The sequence below is a fragment of the Fusarium vanettenii genome, assembly GCF_000151355.1.
Source record: "Fusarium vanettenii 77-13-4 chromosome 8 genomic scaffold NECHAsca_11_chr8_3_0, whole genome shotgun sequence".
Taxonomy (NCBI): Eukaryota; Fungi; Ascomycota; class Sordariomycetes; order Hypocreales; family Nectriaceae; genus Fusarium; species Fusarium vanettenii.
This window is the reverse complement of record NW_003315873.1, coordinates 1,203,622-1,228,234: the sequence shown is the minus strand read 5'-3', so window position 1 is coordinate 1,228,234 and position 24,613 is coordinate 1,203,622. Positions and strand designations below refer to the sequence as shown.

General features: G+C 43.8%; 6 protein-coding genes across 6 annotated transcripts; 2 read left to right on the top strand and 4 right to left on the bottom strand.

Moving 5' to 3' along the window:
* Positions 1 to 5,780: 5,780 nt before the first annotated feature.
* On the top strand, positions 5,781 to 7,684 carry NECHADRAFT_84306 (uncharacterized protein; the record flags this gene model as incomplete). Its single annotated transcript, XM_003048600.1, has 7 exons — positions 5,781 to 5,970; positions 6,058 to 6,186; positions 6,315 to 6,529; positions 6,614 to 6,925; positions 6,990 to 7,100; positions 7,182 to 7,290; positions 7,416 to 7,684. 7 exons carry the CDS (start codon positions 5,781 to 5,783, stop codon positions 7,682 to 7,684), a joined length of 1,335 nt encoding a protein of 444 aa, XP_003048646.1.
* A 3,171-nt stretch (positions 7,685 to 10,855) lies between these two features.
* On the top strand, positions 10,856 to 12,681 carry NECHADRAFT_95904 (uncharacterized protein; the record flags this gene model as incomplete). The annotated part of the gene is made up of 5 exons (XM_003048599.1): positions 10,856 to 10,869; positions 10,931 to 11,179; positions 11,246 to 11,891; positions 11,948 to 12,326; positions 12,374 to 12,681. 5 exons carry the CDS (start codon positions 10,856 to 10,858, stop codon positions 12,679 to 12,681), a joined length of 1,596 nt encoding a protein of 531 aa, XP_003048645.1.
* Positions 12,682 to 13,387: 706 nt separating this feature from the next.
* NECHADRAFT_47676 (uncharacterized protein) lies at positions 13,388 to 15,071 on the bottom strand (the record flags this gene model as incomplete). The annotated part of the gene is made up of 5 exons (XM_003048422.1): positions 13,388 to 13,556; positions 13,604 to 14,246; positions 14,483 to 14,612; positions 14,663 to 14,693; positions 14,743 to 15,071. The coding sequence occupies 5 exons, from the start codon at positions 15,069 to 15,071 to the stop codon at positions 13,388 to 13,390; spliced, it is 1,302 nt and encodes a 433-aa protein (XP_003048468.1).
* Positions 15,072 to 15,534: 463 nt separating this feature from the next.
* On the bottom strand, positions 15,535 to 16,992 carry NECHADRAFT_84303 (uncharacterized protein; the record flags this gene model as incomplete). Its single annotated transcript, XM_003048421.1, has 1 exon — positions 15,535 to 16,992. One exon carries the CDS (start codon positions 16,990 to 16,992, stop codon positions 15,535 to 15,537), a length of 1,458 nt encoding a protein of 485 aa, XP_003048467.1.
* Positions 16,993 to 20,034: 3,042 nt separating this feature from the next.
* Positions 20,035 to 20,849, bottom strand: NECHADRAFT_102793 (uncharacterized protein). Its single transcript, XM_003048420.1, has one exon. The coding sequence runs from the start codon at positions 20,753 to 20,755 to the stop codon at positions 20,120 to 20,122; it is 636 nt and encodes a 211-aa protein (XP_003048466.1). The 5' UTR covers positions 20,756 to 20,849; the 3' UTR covers positions 20,035 to 20,119.
* A 1,461-nt stretch (positions 20,850 to 22,310) lies between these two features.
* Positions 22,311 to 24,194, bottom strand: NECHADRAFT_47426 (uncharacterized protein; the record flags this gene model as incomplete). The annotated part of the gene is made up of 4 exons (XM_003048419.1): positions 22,311 to 23,075; positions 23,130 to 23,500; positions 23,553 to 23,830; positions 23,893 to 24,194. 4 exons carry the CDS (start codon positions 24,192 to 24,194, stop codon positions 22,311 to 22,313), a joined length of 1,716 nt encoding a protein of 571 aa, XP_003048465.1.
* Between the last annotated feature and the right edge of the window lie 419 nt (positions 24,195 to 24,613).

Sequence of the window (24,613 nt, the reverse complement as noted above, 5' to 3'; positions counted from 1 at the left end):
ATAGAAAACTTAATATCTCTCTATTTTATATTATAAATATAATTTATTATTAGGCTAATATAATAAGAGAATTAGAAAATAATCTTATTTTTTTTTTTTTTTTTTATATTCCTTATATTAATAGTATTAATATAATATCTATAAAATACTAAGGTATTCTTTATATATTAAGTAAGTTTATATATTATTTTATATATTAAATAGTACTTCTAGATATTATAGGTTCTTAATTATTACTTAGTAGTATATATAGATATATATATCTTATATATTAGTAATATTTATATATTCCTTTGCGGTCTAAATATATTATTTCTATAATATATTCTAATATTAATTTCCTTATTTATTATAGAGTTATAAGTAATATTTTTCTTTCTATAAATTATTATCTATCTTAGGGTTTTATTAATTATAGATCTAGGCTATTATTAGTTATTATTAGGCTTTGGCTCTAGCGCTATAATTAAGATCCTTATTATATTACTTAATTTATCTTATTATTATAATAGTCTTAGTATTAAGATCTTTATTAAGTTTATTAATTAATTTAGGTAATAGTTTTTATCTTAATTTATCTATAAGATAGAATTATTTTACCTTTAGGGGTTTTATTATAATATATTATAATTTTAGCTAGGGGTAATTATTATACTTAAATTATTCCTTAGTGAGGTATACTTAGCTATAGGGCATAATAATTTCTCTTAATTTTAGATTAGTATTATTATACCTAGTCTAGGCTATACTAAGTATCTTAATTATTTAAAGAGCTATTTATAATTTATTATTAGCTTATATAAATCTTATTTATTTTTTACCTTTAGGGAGCTACTATTATTATAGCTAATAATAACTTTCCTTAATATTATATTACTTCTTATAATAGACCTTCTCGATATAGTTTATCTTATAGTAATATTAATATTTAAGTCTATAATAATTATATTTCTTTTATTAAGTTATTTTAAGTTTTATAGGTCTTATATAAGTTCTATAAGATATATCGGCTTATTAGGATCTCCCCTAATTAATATTAAATTAAGGTTTTTAATAATTTTCTTTATTATTATAAGGGTTTTAAAGTTTTTTCTAAGAGAATTATTAATTATTAATCTTAATTACTTAGCTAATATAATCGATAAGGTTATTAAGCTAGTCTTCTTTATAGAGTTCGGCTTATACTTTTTTCTTAAGTCTATTAAAGAAAAAGGATATTAGGGGTTCTTAGTCTTAATTAAGCTTTAAGGCGAGCTAAAAGTACTTAGTGCTATACTTTAATATAGAGCGAGTTTATTAAAATGCCTTAATTTCTCTTTTTACTTAGGCCTTTTTATTTATTATTTTAAAAGCTTATTAGAGTATAGCTTTAAAGGTTTTAAAGCTAGAATAGAGGTTTATAGTCTAAGGCGAGTATTTAGTAAGTAGTTTAATAAGGTAATCCTTTATAGTAGGTTTAAACTAGGCTATAATATACTTAGTGAGATACTTAGCGGTATATTAGACCTTATTAGATATTATAGTAAACTAAGTAAGGTAATAGAATATAAATGCGCGTAGCTATATAAGGAATATTAATAATTTATATATAATACTATTAAACTTCTCTAGTTATTTTAGCTTTAGGATTTCTCTAATATCTTTACTTTTTATAGTAGTAATTATTATATTATTAATATTCTAGATATTCTTATAGTATTATTAGTTCTAAGCTTATTAAGTAGCGGCTATATAGTTAATAAATCCTCTAAGTTCCTCTATTTTAGTAATTATAATAATAACCTAGGCATAGAGTTACTTAATTTCTTTATTATTACTATTTATTTCTTTATTGCTATTAGGGTTAATTTAAATTAGTGCGATAGGGGTAGGTAGATAATTAATAAGTAGACCCTATTAATAGTTATTATTAGAAGTAGCCTAAGTAGCTATTATGTTTAATATTATTTAAGGTAATATAAGTAATCCTCTAAATAAGAGCTATTAATATATAATAATTATAGGGTTCTTAAGGGATAAACTAGTCGTATTAGTTTATATTAATAGAGGAGAATATTATATAACCTTAAAAGGTAGTATAATATTATATCTAATAATATACTTAAGGTATTAAGTATAACTAAGTTATATTAATAACTAAGGTAGCTATTATATAAGGAAGTATAATAAATATATCTTATATACTTATATGGTTTAGGTGCCTTATTCTTTATACTATGAGGCTTATGATCCAAAGAGTAAGGCTTATATTTAGAATAGTAAGTAACCTTATAATAGGTTAGTATAGAAGGGAATTTATAGGGCTCTGTTCCCACGTGATGTGAGGCCTATTGGGGCGTAACAAGTATATAATACCTTTTAAAGGACTTCTATTAATAATATTAGAAGAAGGAATAAAAATAGCATTCTAGTTAATAATATCCATAGTACCCGCGAGCTATATAGCTACTATGGCCTCTAACTCTACCCTCTCGGCCTTATCTAATTTATCTAATAAGTTTAGACCCTAATATACTATCTCTATACCTCGCTTATAGATTTACTTCTTTTAGCGATATAGGTATATTAGGCAAGAAAGCCGCTTATTTACCTACTATTATAAGGTAATTAATTCCTCCTCGGCCCTCTCCTCCTTAAGCTTAAAACGACGCTTCTTAGCTATAAGGCGGGATACTTTTAAAACGAGTTAATAGGAAGAAAAAATATTAAGCTAAATTACGCTTATTAGCGGAAACTAATACTCCCGAACTATTATAAGCGCGACCCTAATAAATATACTCTAAATAATAGGATATACCCTTAAGTATCTTATATTATAGCTACTTCTAGATATAATATAAATAAGGTATAACTTTAAAACCTATTTCTTTAATTAGTTTAAATAATTAATAATAGTATATAATAAATTAGGATTTTACTTTTAATATAATATATATAATAAGCATACGCCGCATCTAAGTATACGCCGCACTTTTCTTATACCCTTAAGTTAAAAACCGTAATAAAAATATAATAAACTAATTAATTAATTAAAATTAATTACTATACTCTTCGCTAAAAGTCTTAATTATTACTTAATAAGTCCTTATATTATAGCCGGTCTTTCCGTATATATTATAGCGCCGAACCCCTAGTTACGCTAACCTTCCTTAATTACTATTTCTTAATAATTCTACTATTACCTATATATTATTATCTATCTAATTAATTATTTACTTTCCCTCCTTTATTATTATTACCCCTTTTTTTTATAATTAGGTTTTTTTACCCTTTAGCGCTAGCTTAGTATCTTATTTACTTACTAAAGGTCTTAGACTTTAGCCCTTAATAAGGCATTCTTATATATTATTACTATAATTCCCTTAATAAGGGACTTAAGAGCTCTTAGAATTAACTCTAAGGAGCTACTTTAATGCCGCTTAATTTATTTATTAAGGTATTTAGACTAAGATTAGGCCTTAAGTATAGTCTTTAGGGTCTTTAAGACCTAAGGGTTTATAAGGCTAATTACCTCCTTAGTAAGTATTAGAGTCTATAGCTATATATTAAGCTTTAAGACTATACTTTCTAGGTTAAGAGGAATAAGCCTAGCTCCTCTAAAGGCTAATCTAATATTTCTTTTTATTATAATAGCTTAATAAGCGATATAAAAGGCTAGAAAAAACTTAGTCTTCGAAATATAGGTTATAGAGTATTTAATTAGATATTTTATTTCTCGGCTATAAGCCTTCTTAAGTAAGCTAAAGTACCTAATATCGAGAGGCTAAAGTAAATAAGATAAATAAGGTGGTATATAAAGCGTAATAATCTTATTTTTCTTATAATACCTCTTAAAGGTAATAAAATAATAACTTTTATAGCTATTAAGGATTAAAAGATAATAATAATTATTTAATCGCTTAGCTATATATTAGTCGAAGTACTTAAGCTACTTAAGACTAATTTTATTATTAATCTAGCTATTTTAAGTTATTATAATAGCTTAGTCGCCTAGGAGGTTACTCTCTTAATACTAATTAGTAAGGTAATATTAGCCTATACCGATAATAAATAGCTAGATTACTTAGCCTTTTATATTAATTGCCTAAATTACTATAATCTATTCCTAGCTTCTAGGCTATATTAATTTTAATCTTCTATGCCTTTTTATACCTATAATAACTATTTCGCTTATAATTATACCTATAAGAAAGCTAATCTTATTAAAGTTTTAAATATTATCTAATTAAATACTATACTTCGCGATTATATTTACTACGAGCTAAAACTACTTATAAATAATAATTAGATCTTTATACTTAGCTCTCTAGTAATTATATTTATAAAAGAAATAAGTCTTAAGCTCTTTATATCGCGTAATAAAGTTATAAGCCTAGCGCTTACTAATAGGTAATATATCGCGGTCGATAAGTAATTAGTTAGCTATTTCTTTAATAGCATATAATTAAAGAAGAAATCCTCGTAAATCTAAGTTAAGAATAAACTATACTATAATCTATTCCTCTAGATTAGATAATCGGCGTGACTTAGGGATCTAATTATATCGCGATTAAATCCCTTATCTACAATAATATAATCGCCGCTTATTAATCTTATAGATTCCTATGGCGCGTCGGATACTTAGTTTTAGGTTATTTTAAAGGGCTTAAAGGGCAAGAAGGGTTCTAGCTTTAGTATTTAGGTCTAATATTATTCGTAGTATAGAAATTGATTAATTAATTAGAAAGTTTAGTATAGGAGGGAAAAGTGCGGCGTATACTTAGATACGGCGTATACTTATTATATATATTACTATTAATATTATTAGAATATTTAAGGAAGAAGGTTTTAATAAATTAAGAAAAGTTAGGTAATTAGCTTTATAGGCCTTAAGGATAAGACCTAATAGAGGGGAGATATTATATTACGACCTAATAAAATACTTATTATATAACTAAGGAAGATCTTATTATTACTTATTAATTAGGATATAATTACTATTAAAACCTAAGCAATTATAATAATTACTTCGTAATTACTTATAATTACTTATATAATTACTTTAATTAATATCCCGAGGATAGTAATTAGGAAAGACCTCTTAAGTATATAGACTATATTTATTTATACTTTCTTCTATAGTAGCTACCTTAGCTATTAATATAACTTAGTTATACTTAATACCTTAAGTATATTACTAGATATAATATTATGCTACCTTTAAGGTTATATAATATAATCTAGTGCTAATATAAATTAGTATGACCGGTTTATCCCTTAGGAAATATCCTCTCGTTATAATACTTAAAAGAAATTAATATATTAAATTAGCTATCTTAGCCTATAAGGTATTTCTTATAGCTTTAGAGCGCCTAGGGGTATCTTAAGAGCTTAAGTACTTTATATAATATATAGAATTATTAGAGCTTAAAGGACTTATAAAATCTATAAAATATCGCCTTATTAAGGCAATAATAATAAATATAGGCTAGGTTAATAGCTTATTAGAGCTAGTTATAATATTAAAGCCGCTAATAGGATATATATAAAGCGGGGAAGTTAGGGGAAGGGGATTAAGGTTTTTAAGTTATTAAGTCATAGGAGTGACTTAAGGAGGAGGAAGGTTTTAGTTATAAAGATATAAAGGTTTAGGTGGTAGCTACTAGGGTAAGTCAATAGGAGTATAGGCTTAGTTAGAGCTTAAATGTAATATCTCGGCGAATTACCAAACTTGTCTAGTTGGCGCATATATCATCTTTGAACATAATGCTGGGTTCTGACATAAGTTTGAACTAGACCAGATGTCACGCCCCTACAAGCTATTGAGAGGACTTCACAGATCACAGACGCTAGATGCGTCGTATTACGACACACTCACGGATTCGGAGCTCATGGAACGCAACGAGGATCAAGTTGTCCTCAAGTGGCTTGAGGGTGCCACCGAAAGAGGCACAAAGCGACATGGAGATGGAAGAAAAGCCAAAGGCCCTCGTAAGTTTCCCTAAACGCGGTGACGAGACATCGAAACGAAGTGCCTTCGTCGCGCATGCTGACCAATTGTGCTCAACCCACATACAGACGAAAGGGTCCAAAAGGGAACAGAGCCGCTTTCCCTAAGGGACCTCTGTAACTCAAAGTTTACAAACCTCAAATCCAAGAAAACAGACGGCGGGAAGCTGGACCACGGCGAAAGCACTCGTGATCCAAGTAAGCAGGCGAGATTGCTCATGGTCCATCAACTTTGGCTCTGGAAGCTCGATAAGGGTAACTATATCCCCCCTTCTCAGTGTATACATAAATGCTACGTCCCTGTGGTTGTTGACTTGCCTCCACAGACACCATCATCACGGCGTTTCCAGATCGGTACCACCGTGGTGTCGAAGACACCCTCTTCGACACCATCCGCCAGGGCGGCATTCACTCATACACAGACCCACACGAACTGATAGAAGACATACTTTTTGAGTCAGTGACCTTTCTAGAAGAGTTTCAATACGCAGGTCTAGGTATCCATGTGCTTGATATCTTCGATAGCTCCATCGCCGAATGTGTATGTATTTCATGAAACCAACACACAATTTCCACTAGCCTAGAAACCACCGCTGACAAGACATGACTTCGCGTCCTTCACTAGAGCCAGGAAGAAACCAAACGTTTCGATGAATTCAGCGAATCGATTGATCCAGACGGCACCGTCGATAAGACATCGGACATCACCGACGAGATCAAGTTGATCAGCAAATGCAAAGACATCCGTGACGAGTTACACCTGATTCTTCGAATCTTCGAGACGCAGCAAAACGTCGTCAAGAAGTTTTCTGATCTCTTCTGGCCAAAGAAGGTGGCTCCCAAGCTGAATCAGGCTTTCATCGACGACTGCGGCGTCGGGCACCTGATTGAACGCACCAAGTCCCTCGACGGACATGCCAATCGTACACTTCAAGCTGTGCGTCACCACCCACTACCATGTCAAAAAAACTACATATCTTGGAGGCTAACTTGGCGTGCAGCTTGACTATCTTGTTCAGATCAAGCAGGCTCAAAGTTCTCTGGATGAGGCGCAATCGGCTGGCCAACTGAACAAGGCAATCTGGATATTCACACTAGTGACTGTTATCTTTGTAAGTTGCATCATGATTATCCGGCAGTCGCTGCCCCAGACTCTCGTGCAATTCTCATTTGGACTAATGGCTATCTGATAGACCCCGCTTTCCTTTATGACCAGCCTATTTGCAATCCCCTTCACCTACCACCCTCAGAACAGCGAGGGTGAAATCAGAGTTGAAGAGAAATGGTTTACCAACCGTATGGGTGAGTGCCAGCCTCTCATCCGATCAAACAAGTTTCAGGATCCTGATGGACGGCCAACTTCCACGCTCCACTGCATCAACTACCTCTTCAGCTTGTCATGATCAGACAACTAACATCTTTCATAGCTATCGGTGAAGGTGTCAGTGTGGCAGCTATTGCCCTTGCGATTTTGATCAGCTTCACAGCGCCTTCTCCTAAACGCGCCATTGCACGCCTCAAGTCCACTTGGAAAGAAACTGGTTGGGAAAAGATTTGGCCGCGAAGCACAGACTCGGGTTCTTACCACGTCAATCCACCCCAGCATGGTCAAGACCAACGCTCTATCAGGCACAAGCTTGCTATCTTCCTCCCCAGGGAGAAAATGGAGCCCAGAGGGGGCGGGGACAACGCCTAGAACCCGAAGAGGTCTATGATATACAGTGGTGCCCAGCATCGGGCTGAGTGCCAACATCTGTTACTTGTGGTGTTTGTTATTGTGATTGATGACTTCTTTTGAAGATGCCAGGGACGTCACCGAGTCCTGAGCACGAGATCTGTGACTGGGGCAGGGTTTGGCCTTGGCCTGGCGAGTACTGACCTCTGGTGGCGCCTGATACAAGATTGGCAATAATTGGAGGTGTTAATTCAGTCATAGGGAAACACAATTAAATATCTGCTGTGAGATATAATTGCTCCTTGTGCCTTATCCTGTAGCGAACCAATGTCGAGCTGGTGTCGGAAATACTGCTAGTCTTACCGACGATGTCTGTTCAAATCAGGAGCGGTGGGCGGGTTGGCATAAATATTCCAGAAGATAAACAGTGTAATCAGACTGAAATTGGTTCTATAGGCAGGCTAGCCGTCTCTACGAAGAGTCTAACGACGAGCGAAAATAGCGTCGGTGACTTTGAGAGCTGCCGATTGGGCCCAAGTGTCCGTTATCCGTTGTCATTGCCGAATGATGCCGTTCAAGATCCCCAATATCCTCCTTGCCAATAATGTCCGTCCAAACCCTCCGGTTGTCATGACACGCGGCCTTGAGACCGGCCCTGGCGATCCGGACTTTGATTACAACCCATCGTGATAAGACCGCTGCTCCCTCATACTTGGGTAGTCTCCTGACCGTCTGCGGCCTCTATCCCACAAAACAGCGCGAGGCGATGGCAACCAAGACTACCCTCTACTCTTCACCAATCTCAGACTGTTCCGGACGTCTGCGTATCGCACTCAACTTGAAGGGCCTTGAGTGCGAGACTTCTTTGGTCAGTTTGCGACAAAAGCAAAACGATGATCCAGAATACCTAGCTGTCAACCACTCAAGAACGGTGCCCACACTCACGATACAATTATCACAAGGTCCAGGGGAGCAAGAACCCTAAGTGCTATCTCATCCTATGCCTTCACTGATGCCTATGCGTTGACTTTCTATGAATTAGTAAAAATCTACTGAAGAATTTTAAGAAGTATTTTATACTCTTGCGAGGACTTTTTACACGTAGCATTGGGTTTTAGGTCATCACGTGTTAAGTACTGGGCTCTTTTGTATCACGTTGAATAGCTTCTTTTAAAGACGTCATTTATAGCAATCATTGCCTCGGAAATCATGTTGTAGACGGACGCCAGAAGCTAGATGTGTGGCCTGAAGTTGCGAATGGGCGCCTGTCAGAGTAAAAAAGGTCACGCAGTTTGGCCGGAAATGCTAGGGCATTCATGAATCGTGTCGCCAGAGCCCATGAGGTTGACCACCTTTCATTTCGTTCTTCTGCACTCAATACAAATTCATGAATAAAAGGTGATGGCTTATCAACACAAAACATCGCAACGCGTTCTCACCTTTGCCGTATGGCCAGCATACGAAGGTGACGTCACCGTGTTGCTGGACTTGGAATTATTGCCTGAAGACGAGACATTCATCTTGGTCCTCTGGCTCAGCTATCCCATCAAAAGCCGGACTCTGACCAAATCAAGAGATGCAATAGACATATACATGTCTCAGTGTGAGCAAGGATGGGGTTGGCATAAGCAACTGAAGATATTAATCACAAAGCCTTGACCCGCACAGCTCTTTGTGCTTGGGGAAAAGCCCAAGGGGAAGTCAAGTCCACTATTAGTTGTGGAGCGAAGGTCCAACGTTGTAGTCTGGGGCGGTAAGCATACCTATTGGCATAAATCCCCTGTACTGAGAGTAGGCCCTTCTCCAAAGTACGGGGTTGGCTTCTATATATTACCATTATGCCCAGGTTTCATGTGTTTCTGTTACTGTCCATGGAAGCCAGGGTTTTTCACCGGAGCCGAAGTAGGGCCTGACAGCACCGAAATAACACCCGTTTTTACAAGGGTTCAGACCCTGGCCACAGAACATCCCGATTGGTTCCGACACTTGATGGAGATGAGGGGCCGCTTATCTCTTCCCGCCCCGTAAGCCTCACAATTCGTGGCCTAAGAGCGGGAGTGGCGTTCCAGCCTCACAGCGGCAAAAACGGCATGACGACGTCAGGGGCGGCTCAACAACGACGTCTCATGAATCGTGCATCGTTCATGGATATCTAAGCATTCATACATGCATGTTGTTACCACCCGGAAGGTGGCTGTTGGGCTTCATAACTGCATCATCCCCTGGGTCTAATGTTTTGAGTTGTTCTCAAGAGGGATGGTTGAGAATTTTGCACGAAGACGCCGGAGATGAGGACATTGAACTATAGTGCAACCCCGCTACCTGGAATCACTAGATAACTTAGACATGATGAAAAGGCGGTGGGAAACGATAGCGGACAATACAAATGCCGCGATCAGATGAACAGAATCCTTCAACTACCCGGGAGCTTCCAACGTAACGTGGTAGGTAAGCATAGTTTGGTGCCTATATCCCCAGACGGTAAACAGAGCAATCAGGCTTACCATAGAAGCATAACGTGAACAAGCGAGGCCGATCATCTGTCAAAGCCACGTAAGTTCGACTGGAGACTGGTGCCATGACGGCCGGAACCGTGTCGAGGAGCCGGAAATAAGGAGGCCGGTGAGAAAAGGCCCGTTGTTGACCTTGACGATTTTCGGTGGGCTTTCGGTCACTGGACGTTGCACGGTCACTCCAGATGACACCGTGCTTTTGCAAGGCCATGGTATTCTGCCGACCATGGTAAATGACCAGGAATCCCACGACGTGATTCTCCACATATCGTGGCATGGTCATGTCTGCCAATGGCTAAATCCAGCGCAGGGTTCAGCTTCTCGGCGTGCTCGGCGTTTTCCCTCCTGTCGCGTCGGCCCTTCCGACTAATCCACCCTGGGTCGTTTGGCGGCTAAATGGGCAAATTCCATTTAGCCTTTTGCCCCGATAGGACGGGGGGCCTCGAGTGAGAAGTGCCGATTATGGCAGCGTTCGTGACAGGGCATGGCGTGGGATGGTCACTGCTTCAGACTCGAGACGAAGGTGCTCTGTGCTGTGCTGGCGATGGATGGATCCATTCTAGAAAACTGCTCAAAGCTTTTTCGTAGCGATAAAAGAACAGACTTGCCTCGTCAGTTGAGAAAGAATCCGGAACATCTCATCATCTTCACTGCCATCAACACCTCCAGTGAACGAAACATGCTCGGACAAATGTAATATCCCACACCTCTTCAGCCCTACAACTAAAACTAGTGGCGACTAACTACTCCCTAGTTCCATCAAGATCAATGGGGCCGATTGTGGAGCCGAGGCTCTGCTCTTGGCCTTGATCACCTCCATCGGAGGCTTTCTCTTTGGCTATGATACTGGTCAGATCTCAGGAATGCTCCTGTTTGAGGATTTCACCAACCGGTTTGCCCAGAAGCACGATGATGGTACCATCGCTTGGGTGTCCATCATCAAGTCGCTTCTGGTCTCGCTCATGAGTATTGGTTGTCTGATTGGTGCCTTGTTGGGTTCATAGTAAGTTGACCCCTCCACGCAGGCTTCTTGGATGGGACTGTGGACTAACAGGTTTTCCCTCTTTAGTACAGCCGACTGGTATGGTCGGAGAAAGAGCTTGAGCATTGCCGTTGTTGTCTTCCTTATCGGCAACACGCTTCAAATCACGGCAATGCATTCCTGGGTGCATATGACCATCGGTCGACTGGTTGCTGGTTTCGGCGTTGGCGCCCTGTCCATCGGCGTGCCAATGTTCCAGAGCGAGTGTTCTCCACGAGAGATCCGTGGTGCTGTGGTTGCATCTTACCAGCTCATGATTAGTCTGGGCATCCTTGTTTCCAACCTTGTCAACTATGGAGTCCGCGAGATCCAGGAAACAGATGCTTCTTGGCGTGTGATCATCGGCATTGAGATGGCTTTCTCTCTTCCTCTCGGTCTTGGCATTCTCGTGGCTCCAGAGTCACCTAGATGGCTGGCCATGAGAGATGACTGGGAAGGGTCACGACTTTCTCTCGCACGACTTCGCGGCATGAAGGACGATCCCAAGAACCCATTGGTCGAGGATAATCTCAGCGAGATGAGAATGCTCCTGGAAGAGGAACGCAGAGCTGGTCAAGGTACCTGGCTGGAGTGTGTCGACCCACGCAACGAGACCCCCAAGGTTGTGTACCGAACCCTCCTTGGCATGGCCGTTCAGTTCCTCCAACAGTGGACTGGCGTCAACTACTTCTTCGTGAGCACCCTTGGACAATGACCTGCATCGCATCATCCATCTAACGGCTATTTTAGTACTACGGAGCCACCATTTTCCAATCTGCCGGTATTGATGATCCAATCCTGGTTCAACTGATCCTGGGCGCTGTCAACGTCGGCATGACCATTCCCGGTATCTACATTACGGAACGGGTGGGTCGTAGATGGCCACTCTTCTTGGGTGCTCTGTGGCAGACAGCCTGGCTTATCGTTTTCGCCTCTGTCGGTACAGCGATCAATCCAGAGGGAAACAGCGCTGTTGGAAAGGCCATGATTGTTTCGGCCTGCATGTTTATTGCATCCTTCGCCCTCAGCTGGGGCCCCTTGGGTTGGGTTGTCGTTGGAGAACTGTTCCCTCTCCGAACTCGTGCCAAGCAAGCGTCTCTTGCGACCGCCAGTAACTGGCTCGGAAACTGTAAGTGCAAGGTACTAAACTACAAGTGCAATGCTAACTCCAAATAGTCCTCATCAGTTTCCTCACCCCCTTCGCTGACGACGGCATCTCTTACTCCTTCGGATACGTCTTTGCTGGAATGAACTTCATCGCTGCCATCATCACCTGGTGCTTCCTCTACGAGTCCAAGACTCTGAGTCTCGAACACATCGACCTGATGTACAGCCTTCCAGACTTGAAGGCTTGGAACAGCTCAAACTGGACGCCACCAGGTTACATCAGCCGTAAGGAGCGCGACGAGGCTTACTTCCGCGAAATGGGCAACACCAAGGAGCCCGAGAAGGAGGTTATCCACAGCGACAGTATTACCGAATAGGCGACCATGATTCAAGGATGGTGCGTTGAGGGTTACTCGTGAAGCAACCCTTTTCCACCAAGCTTCGAGTAGCATATCATCAGCGAAACACCCTTCCTGGCTCTTGGGATTTAAGTCTCTTGAGATATTGTACATTAAAGGGGTTATTGGAGTTATACGTTGACCATCCAAGAAAGGTATCAATATAAGAGATATCCTTCCATCTTGGGTCAAATGAGACATAGTTATGTCGCACGTTTGTGTCTGACCATTGCCTGAAAAGTGCGACAATTGAATTGCAAGCTTAGTTGAGTCAGACGGATCTTGAATGAAGCCATCGGTGCATGGGGAATGTTACAAGCTTCAGAGGTGCAGATGACATGTCTCCATGAAGGGGATGGGGCGCTGTTTGCCTTCGGCCACTGGGTGATAAAAGCAGATGGAAGCCTCCAAGGGTGCAGAGTCATGGGACAGTATCACTAGCACTTCAAGACAAAGGTGGGCGGCTAAGATGACGTAAAGAAAGTGGTTCAGTGATGCGCCGGGGAGTGAGTGAAAGCTAGCGGCGTAGCCAGCTCATGGTGTTTCTTTTGGCTATCTAGATGCCGAAAGTATTTTGGAAACTATCCTTTTAACTACTCTACCTGATACTACTCCTATGCCTGTGACTTTTTATTCTGTGCTCGACGTGTCTTTCTTACAACCTTCCCTTCTGCTCACCACTGAATTATGCAGCAGTCGGCACAAAGCGGAGCAAGCACTTCTGACCAAAAGGCCTAGCCGAAATGATCTGATCATGTGCCCTCATTGACTCCTCAGTCATGGAAGGATCAGGAACTGTCTGGTATTGAGAATACACCTCCCTTAGCAGAAGCTTCATCTCAGCATATGCCAAACTAAGACTGTGTGAGCAAGTGCAAGCACATGGTTGGAAAGAACTCACTGTTTTCCGATACAGCCTCGTCCACCATAGGAGAAGGCAAAGATATGGCGCCTCATCTCCGCATCGTTCTCGTTCGACATCCACCGGTGAGGGTTGAATCGATCAGGCTCTGGAAACACATGCGCATGGTGTCGCTGGACCGAGTATGCCTGGCTGCTAACGATGGTATCTTCAGGGACGAATATGTCGTCGATGACCCTTCCGTCCTTTGGAACGACGCGTGGCAAAGACATGGGAATGGCGGGAAAGCAGCGCAAGCCCTCTTGCACGATCGAGTCAAGAACTGGGAGCTTGTCAAACGCCATATCAGGATTCCCCTTTAGTTCTCTTCGAAGTTCATCCTGGAACTGAGCTGAGCGAGGCTGGGATAGTTCCCAGATCAAGAAACACAGAACATCGCCCGTGGTGTCAATGCCAGCAACCATGTGGTCAAGACATTCTGAAGCGATGTCACCCTCGGCCAATTCGTCACCAAGCTTGCTCCTGAGGCGACTTAGGAGAGTAAATTCTTCAGGGTCATCAAGTTTGCTTCTTTTGGTGACAAAGTTATCTGCCAGTGGCGTGGCTCGTGGCTCAAAGAAGCAGTCCAGAATCTTGGACGAATACTTGTAGAGAGTTGGCGTATACAACATGAAGAGGCGGCCTAGGTTGTCAGATCATGGTCTTGTACGGATGATGGTGAACTTACTTCGAAGACTATCATCGGCATTGACTTGATCCATCATTTCTCGATCACCAGGGTTTCCCAGGCAATCAGTACCGTACGGCTGGAACAGATGATGAGTGACCCCATCGCAAGCGAACGCGTGAAGTTTGATCTGGCCAACGTCAGCAAAAATCACAGAGTGGCCAGCGGAATATGTACATATACATCAACACTGCTTCCAGTTGAATCGCCACACTGTCTCGCAAATTCTCGGGCTCGGTTCTCGATTCCGTTGAGGGAGGCCGGCTTGAGAACGTTGCTGTTTGCATACCTATCGGCTAGGAGACGCTTTCGCTTCGCATGCTATTGGCCGTCAGCTATCACCGTACTTGTCGAGTATATAGAGGACTAACAGCGGTTTTATCAAGTGTCGAGAACAATGTTCTTTGAGTTATTAGCACAGTGTCATGCACGGGTTCGCTCCACTACTTACCTGCGTCCAAATACCGTGAAGAGATCATAAAATGTGGACTTGTCGTAGCCGCTGCCCTTGGAACCGTAAATCTCCTTGACAGCTTCATACGATGAGAATGACATTTCATTGGGCGCAATACGGACGATAGGCCCGTACTTCAGATGGAGAGAGTGGATGTACAGGGTCCGGTTGGCGTTAAACTCGTTCCATCTCAACATGAATGGCGTGAAGCGAGAGAGGAACGGGCCAGGGGCTGCCCACAAGGGCGATGAGACGCATTTCCAGACATAGAAAAGTGCACATACCGCAATGGCAATTGAGAGTGCGGGGATTGACAACAAAAACATGATTGTGCAATCAAGTTCTGAGGATACAAAACAGTCTGAGTTTGCATCTTTGCTAAATTCGCCATTAGTCGCGCCTTATATATTTGGGTTGCTCTCAAGTTTTTACACAACCTGTGAGGAGTCAACTCTCTCATCTCCAGATGACTTCCTGTTTGGGTATAGATCTGGAGATGGAACTAACAACCTTCTGTTGGGTCATCTACTCTATCCTGATTGGCAGGCGATTAGATTCGTGATGGATAACGTCGGACCTCGGGATTGTCAACTTGGAAGAATTTTCTTTACGTAACTCTAGGGCATCACATCTGGTACTTTTTCCGAGGTGCGATAAATTATCCGTGGTCTTGTTAATGATATCAGACTTTCTTTTGTTCAAGTGAGGACTCGATTCAGGCATTGAATTGACTCCCGGTCGTAGTCGTTCGACACGGCCATTTCTCTAGCGCAAGAATTGGCGCCAAGCTCAGGGTAGCAACACCGGCTGTCCTGATAATTCCCACTTCCGAGCCAGGTCTCGCCAGTCCCTCTCATTTGCTGCCCAGAATACCTGCAAGAACTGCGCGACGTCCCAGAAGTTCTTAAATCGCATTATCCGGCATATCCGACTGTAAAGATCCGAGATAATCCCTTGCCTGGCATCATCTTCGTGACTCTCCACTCCAGCGATAAAGAGCGACCACGGCAGACAGTGCAGCCACTCGTCAATGGCGCTCATTGCTGAAATTTGATCGAACAGGCCATCCATCAATTCCTTCCGTTGATCTTCGATGCATATCTCCAAGCACCTCGCAGAGTACAATAGGGCAGCATAGTAGTGTATGTTCACAACACAGATAAAATCTCGACGTCGGGAAGTAGGCTGCAGAGCGAGACGGCCCGCTGTCATGAGTGTCTCTCCTCGGGCGACCTCAAACTGTGTCCGAAGATGACCAAAAGTCAGCCCCAGCCTGGCCAATCGAGCAGTTGAAGGCTCAACTTGACGGGATAGCAGCGTGACATCGTGCAGATACCTGAGGTAAGTTGAGAATAGGATTGAGTCGTCCGCTGTGCGAGGTAGGATCACTTGCTGCATCGAAGATAGGTCAAATGATGTGGTGCAAGCAAAGATGTCGTGTACAGATAACTGATTCCTCAGGAAGTTGAGCAACAAACTCTCGCTACGACCTGTCGTCTCGAACGTATTAATGAGTGATCTCGCAGCTCGTCGATGAAAGTCTGCCGCGGCAGAACCAGAGTCTGCCATTTCGTAGCATGAAAGCAGGAGCATGGCCGACAAAACCCATTCAACAGCCCATTCGTCCAATTGGTTATAAAGCTCGCGTCCGCTCATAACATGACTGGTAATGTTTTTGACGTAGGCCGATATCATACCAATGGCCTCGTTGCGGGCCTTTTCAGAAAAGCTGTCATCTTCAAGCGAGATGGAAGCATGCTGCGAGGAGACAGCGGCCATGGCTAACCCGACGACAGGATGTCTGTATGCCATTGGGGTAACATAGCGCCGATAAGGGTTCTCATCCGAGTCAACCCATACCATTAAGCGTGCTATTTGCTTATCCCAGTGATCGATGAGCTTGTGCAGTGTTTTCTTGCTGATTGAGTGAAACGAGGATGCGCTGGTCCAGATTTCGTTACCAATCGTTGTAGATGAAGATCCGGAATCATCGGCATTCGTCTCCTCGGCTTGGGCTAGACGTCCACGGATAGCAGCGCCGCCGGCCCATCGCAACCGTTGGCCATATCCCGGGCAGACCAAGCCCTTTTTCGTGCATTTAAGGCAACTCGGCAATGCACGATCACAAAGGATGCGTCGTCTTTCGCATGTGTAACAACCTGACACTGTAAGCTTCTCATCTAAACTGTTATAAATATTGGGTAGACATTGCAGACCTTGGTTGAGCGCCGGCCGTTGTCTCTTCATCGTGAGGTGCTGGCAGACTGGCTGTTGCTCGAGATTTGTTATGATAAAGAACGAAGGCAAGTGACGATAACAGGTTCAAGATTGGCCCAAAGCGGGGTCAATTGCTAGCCGAAGGCGACCAAACATTAGCGCACCAAGCAAAATTAGACTCTGGCTCTCAGCCAATGCGATTGTTAATTTCTCCTCTTCTTCGCTGTCCATCTACGGGATAGACACCGCTAATAACCATGGAGTATTTCTTATAAACTCCGCATCGGATGACCGCTAATCCTTCTGGGCATGTTTACGACCCTCGGCAACCACCTTGTCAAAATCATACTCCGACCACCGTAATTCGGGTGCGAGCCCTGCGAATTTCCATTAGCCATCAACCTTCTTATACCAATGTTTGTTGTAGCTGTGAGCGTGGCCCTTGACCAAAACTTTTGAAAGTGTGGTGTCCTCGTAAATCTGATGAGGCACGCGCAACTGATGGTGACCTACAGTGGGTCTCAAAAAGTAACGACACATTTTCCCGTACCCCGCTTTTACTTCTACCTCCACCAAAATCATCACCAACTTCAATCGTTCATCACGCAGTCAATTTACGTCCAAATGGCCCCAAAAAGACATCATTCTCCTCATACGCGAACGAGGATTGTTTGGAGATACAATTCGGGCGTATCGGCCGCCCAGATCGCGCGGGAAAAGGGCGTCTCTCGACATGCAATTTACGGTGTGGTACGAAGATATCGCGACCAAGAGAGTGCCGCGGACCAACCCAAGTCCGGCCGGCCGCGCATCATTAGAGAGAGGGAAAGAAGGAGAATTTTGAGGGTTATTGCCCAAGATCCTCATCTTCAGATACGTGAATTGATTGAGGAAGCTGGGTTAAGCTGCTATAGGGCGACTTTAATCTCATACCTACGAAAAGAAGGAATCATACATTATAAGTCTCTTCTTCGACCTTTCCTTAGTGAAGCCAACGCCAGAAAGCATCTACGCTTTACACGGCGGTATATTCATATGGCTGAGGACTTTTGGGAGAAATAGACCTTCTCTGATGAGGTTATCATCGCTCGAGGAGAGGGCCAGAGGCGTACGTAGGTCTTCTATAAACCGGTATATATTCTTCTCATAACTGCGACTTTTCTGACTATTTCTAGCACGAGAGACTCTTCAGACGGAATATTCAGACACGCATACGACCGACAAGGCACTCACAGATATTCTTCAGCGCTTTCAATCATCGCAGGCGCCTCCCGATGGTCCCCCTGGCCGGCGATCCAGAAAGCCCTCGCGGCGGAGTAACTGCGCAGATTATCCTCGCATACTTGCAGCGATACCTTCCCCGGATTATGACAAGGAATAGTTACTTCCAACATAACAACGCCAGCACATTTACAGCCCACATCGTACGAGACTAGATCTATAAGTAGTATAAGAGTCGAAGGGCCGAGGTAGTAGACTGGCCGCCTTATAGCCCGGATCTCAACCCCATAGAAAACCTATGGGCAATCCTCAAAGAGAGGATTTACAAGCGATATCCAGAGCTCACATATATGCCCAAGACCGACAAAGCAAAGCAGGCTCTTATTGCAGCTGCGATCGAGCTATGGGAAGAGATTAAGCCGGAAGTCATTAATAACCTAGTCAACTCAATAAAGCGAAGAATACAGGCTGTTGTGCGCGCCCACGGCTAGTATACTAAGTATTAGATACACCAAAAGATGCAGCTCTCAATTATCTATAGATTGATATAGAATACGATGCAACTGGCCCTCATTTGGCTGCGCAATAAGGCGCTGAAGATGTAGTCTCATTTGGTGGTGGTACTGATACAGCGGGGAAACCCGGAATGTGTCGTTACTTTTTGAGACCCACTGTATGATTTCCGTGTCTGAAACCCGCTCGTAGCGACTCGCCCCGATGAAATGTTGTGTCTTGAGAGTCGGGTTGCCTAACATCGCGGGATTTGACATCATACCGACGTACTCTTCAGCCGCCATATTCTCCCAAATCTTGTTCAGAAATGATCGATAGTCAATCTGCAAGGGCTAGTGTTAGTACAGTGAAGACAAGGTAGGGGGTTAAGTGGCTAACTCGTAACTCAGGCGCGACGATCTTGCGCAATCTTGCCCAGTCTTTAGTGTCATAGCTATCGGCCCATTCGTAAAGGGCAGCTTCAACTCCTTGAAAGTCTACATTGATTGCTGGTTAGTATAACCATGTGCTGAGAGCTGTGTAGGTAGTGAAAAACATGCCTTCAAACGTGATTTGTTCTGACATTTTAACTTGACATGAGCAAAGGCGTGAAGGGTATTTCTCACGTCTTGGTAAATTTTGTATGATGTAATACTTTCTAACCTATATGTTTGATTGAAGGAGGAGTATAAGAAAAGACGAGATACACGTAGATGTTAGTAGGAAATAAGGTGAATGATATCGAAGACATTCAGTCATACAATGTTGGGTGAGTTTATTTTTCTGAAACCTGCCTCACATATAGCAATATTGTATCAGCAAGTCATAATTAAGACTTTATAATACTGCGCCTGCTGTCTTGTTATTGTGTTTGGGATGTGGAGCCGAGGATGCCAAGCTGGTCTGGCCACATCCCGCTACAGTTGACTGTGACATCCGTGGTACTTTACGGCTAGATATCTCAAGCTAATACGAAACCTTAATTTAGCGAGTCGATTCGTCAAGACGTATCAATGGAAAGATGTTCGTGTGGGATGTGGAGGAGATTCCGGGGAAGACAGGGTTCAACTAATTGGTCCCCCACACGGGTGACAAGCAGATGGTGCATCCCCCTGGCTGTCAATAGTCTATTTCGAACCTTGAACAAACCGTTGCCTTGTGGCGTCGCTGTCAAAGATCACTAGCCGCGGTGAGTACCGGGTGCGTGGAGCCGCAACCGTCCACTTCCCGACACAAGGGCCAGTCTTAAGTCGAAGGTCAACGCTATGTGCCCCCGAGGTTATAGATGTGAAGAGCTCGATGTAGAAGAATTTGACCTCGATGCGATAGGCCTTGACCCAATTCGTGGACTACATGAACTTTGGAAGACAGGCTAAAAAACTAGGAGTATATTATCTCGGCTCCGGGTATCGTATATTATCGCACTCAAAGATATCAAGCTAAACTACAGAAATCCAAGGAAGCCAACAGCACCCATCGCGACCGCAACGACAGCAGTCAGACCCGCACCACGAGGAGCAGCCGCATTGCCGTTATCGCCCGATGATCCTGATCCTGATCCTGGAGTCGCCGAAATCGACTCCAGTATGGGCTCGAGAGGAACTGTCTTTGTCTGGTTGGCAGAAGTGAAGAAGAGAGTACCGGGAGTAGAGCAAGCATCGAGAGCGTTGCCATCGCCCTCGAGGTTACACTTGTCGACAATCTCCTGGGCGTCATCCTCCTTCTCGATCGCCCACTCGGCGACCTCAGTCAGATACTCAATCAGAGCATCCGAAATAGATGATGGGGCGACGAGGGTGCAGGGGTCGGTGGAGGAAGGAGCTCTGAGGGCCCATGACTCGACCTCAGGGGCTGCGGTGGGCGCGCTGAGGAGCAAAGAGCGGGCGGAGCTTCTGCATTCAGCTGCGTCGGCGCGGCGGAAGAGGACGTCGAGGGAGCGCTTGTTGGGGCTGACGTGGAGGATCTGGGAGTTGGAGACGTGGAGGGTCTCAACGACGTGGATGACATCGACGTGTTGGACTTGTTCGGTGGCAGCTGAAGCGGCCACGGCGGCCAGGATGGCCAAGTTCTTGGTCTGCATGTTGAAAGGTGTTTGTTGAGTTTATTGACGAGATAAACTTGAGAAAGTCTTGCTAACAAAAAGGGTTTGTTGACGCAGATAAAATGAAGAGTTGTTGGGTATTATGAAGAACCCCTAATTGACGGGATGCGAGGCTACTTAAGTATTCCGCCCAACATCCATTGCGATTCAGCCTGTTGGAGGATCCTTCTTGGCGGTAGGATTCCCAAGGCTTGGCCAGTTAGCCTGGTCGTGAATTGTCGAATAGCAGCCAACGCATTTGTTCTTGGCAACGGGGCTGACTGGATCACGCGTTCCAGAATGAGAGCCCAAGCCTTGTCGGGCGGGCACCCAACAGACGATTCATTTTGTCCTGCACAAAAGAGGTTTAAATCAACGTGACATGACATCAAGCGAAGGATTTAACTCCGTAACTAGTAACATGAAGATCCTTCACTGCCATTCTGCCTCGGCCATCCACCAGAACGCATTGAGAAAAGCCACCATCGATCGCCCGGGCGAGGTGTGGCGAAATATGGGTTGTTTATTCTAGCTATGAGGCACAGCAGCAAGGGTCAGGGGCTTTTTAAGATTAGCGTAACAGCCTGGCAGCCGGCGACTTCCACATGCGGCAAATCAGTTGTCGGTGCATAGCGAATCGGCCGATTCATTTGAACGAGGTTGCATCTGTTGGAGGCGAGACCACCGCAAATATCATCGCTCAACACCGCATGAGTCACGAAGGGACTGCTCCCATTCGATAGTTACCCGCCCAAGAGCTCGTCGTGTACCTGAATATGCATAGGGGCACATCCGACGGACAGAGTTCTCATTGCGAAAAGGCCAATGCATCTTCTCGAAAATACCACACCAAAGCCATTGCCGCCCCGGGCCCAACAGCAAGGTAGGCAAGAAGAATTGCAATGGCTGCCCTTGCAGTGTTGATTCGCGCAAGGCCAACTCGTTGCAAGTCCCAGACAGCAGACACGCACCAAACGTACGATGTCAAGCAGTAGCCCCAAAACTCAACACCAAAGAATCCCATCAGGTTCTCTTCGAGCTCGCCTGGAATCTCCCACCAAGATGATGGGTGCAGCCACCTGAATAGTTGGCTTCGTTCCGCATCCATGACCATCTGCAGCAAGGTTTGCCAGTGTATAACGGCACCGAAACATGCAAAAAGAAGATAGATTTTCCGCAAGTACCGAACGTCAGGCAATGGCTCTCCTTGCTTGCTTGTGCCTTTGACTCCCTCAGAGCGCCTCCCTGTTCGAAAAACGAAAGAGAGCAAGGGTATCAGAATTGGAATGAATTGCCAGGCAACTGCAGAAGTTGCCACTTGATGCCAGGGACTGGGTGTCAGCATGAGTGGCAATGCGTAGCCATATAAGCCAGCCAAGAGCACGCCTCTCGCAGATCGAGTAGGGACTTGCCGTCCGAGAGGCCACCATATGCTTTCATCATCGGGCACAAATGTGTGGATAATGCAGTACCATGGCATAACCACAGAAAAGCCAATGAGTTGGAAGGCAGCGAACCAAATAACCGGCCTTCAATTCATTAGTGAAGAAGACATTTAGAGCCGAATCAAGACGTACCATGTTAAAACCGAGACTGCAAAGTGTCCTCGGAAGCCTTCAAGCGTCAAGATAATGGTTGGATGGAGCGATTGGCTCAGAGAGTAGAGCTGAATGCGACCAAGTTGTTTTGTTGGGTTGCTTAGTCCAGGCACCAACGCCGCAGCCATGAAAGCCACACGATCGCCAATCAAGAGGATTCCAGTACGTGCCCTCTGTAAGAGAGTCAAGGAATCATCTTCAAAAGATCCCTCGACTAGGACTTTGTTGATCTGGTTTCCAAGCTCTGTTGCCGAAGGACTCAGCCATCTGAGATAAAAGGCGAAGGCGCTGCATGTCAAGTAAATTCCAAGTATCATGAACCGAGCCATTCCTCTTCCTTTTGGCTTGGCCACCAACTCGTCCTTATATGGCACGAGCTTCATTCGGTATGGCAATGGCAACATGTCCAGCTTTTCACTACCTGGTATTTGAGCTGAGTAACTGCGTGTGACATCTTGCTCCCTGACTCGTGGAAGAAGGTGAAAGGCGACGAATCTTTGCAGTGAGTTGTCAAGTGACTCGGTTAGCTGTTTCTTGCGTGAATACGCCTTGATCGTCATCGCCCTAGGGTATCGAAGTGTTTGAACCTGGTTGAAAAGGGCCGCAATATCAGTGGTGGTCAGAGGGGAAGAGGTCTTGCTCAGCCCGTCGACCAAGGAGTTTGTTAGTGCAGCAGCAGTCTCAATCGCCGCATTGCCTCCATGACCTCCAATTGGATGCATCTAGAAACTCGTCAGTCGCCTCAATATTGCTTTTCAGGAAGATTGGCTTTCTACCTTATGCGCAGAATCTCCGAGAGTGAAGATCCTGTCAAAATGCCACTTCTTGTAGACATATTCAGGCAGGGGAGTCAAAACTGCAGTGATTCGGTTCTCAATCAACTCAGAAAAATTCAAGCCGGGTAGGATTGGATCATTCGAGGCCCGATCAAGCGCTTCCTCGAGGTCTTTCTGGGTGTAGCGTGGGATTTGTGTACCATGGAGCCTCTGGGGTAGCTTCTCAAACCGAAACCAATACACTCGTCCATTTTGGCCACCAGATATCAGGTAGGATGACCCGTTGCGAAACACCTCGTGCAAACCACCAGGCACGATTCCTTGGCATGGTCGTGAAATGCCAAAGATGCAGTTGTACTCGCAAGGAAGGTCTGTTCCATAAGGTATTATTATTAGCACCAATCTTCTTCCCGAGGTTTCAACACTCACCTTCCTCCTCGCCTGCGTCAAACCAACCAGGATGAGTCATGTTGGCGAGTCTCCTCATCTCCCCCCGGACTGTACTGTGGATACCATCGGCGCCGATGAGGATGTCACCCTGAAACGTCGAAGTATCCGATGCCAATACCGTCACACCGTTTTTGCCAAGATTGACCGTTGTGACACGTTTGTTCGCCAAGATTTTTGACTTGTCCCTGATGTTGTCGTAAAGAGTCTGTATCAACGTTTGACGATCAAGAAACATCATCGGATATCCGTGTCTGAGGCAGATCAGTTAGGACCCGCGTTAATCTCTATAAATATCATCAAAGAGTATTGTTACCGGTCAATCAGGTTACGGTCCATGCCAGGATATGATGCCAGCGGTAACCCAGACGGCGCACGAAACGAAAACGTGTTGACAGGCTCCGCTACTTGCAGGATCTTCTCATAAAGTCCCAATTGGTCTAGGATCCGGTTTCCATGAGGCAGCAACCCTATACTTGCTCCAACTTGAGGAGCGATGTTTGGGTATGCTTCCAAGATAACAAAGTCGATGTCATTTGCCTGAAGCATGTTGGCGAGGGAGAGTCCCGCCACACTAGCGCCAACAATGACCACTTTGAACGGCGGATCTTGAGCCATCTTGATACAAGGATGGGTACTGAAACAGTAAGAGAATGGGCAATCTGGAGAACTTCAGCTGGAGTTATGGCTAGGTTCTGAGCAGATCTTTAGAGCGCGCCAACGGTTGCTAGCGCCCCAACAAACAATGAAGACTTCAAGGATTATTAAGCGAGGCTGGTCTCTTAAGCATGTCAGATTCCCACCGAGCCTGATAAATGAACATGTCTGGTCAGATCTGGGTCTAGACCCATGGGGAAACCCTTGTGCTCCTTGGCCTCCCCAACAGTCCGTCTTTTGATCGGATGGCGCGGGAGAGGATTCCCATGATATCACAACGGAAGGGGTTGAGTCGAAAGCGCAGCATAAAAGTCAGAAGAAGATTGTGCACGAAATAAGACATGCCAAGTCTTTAGTAAAACAGGACAATGGCCGTCAAA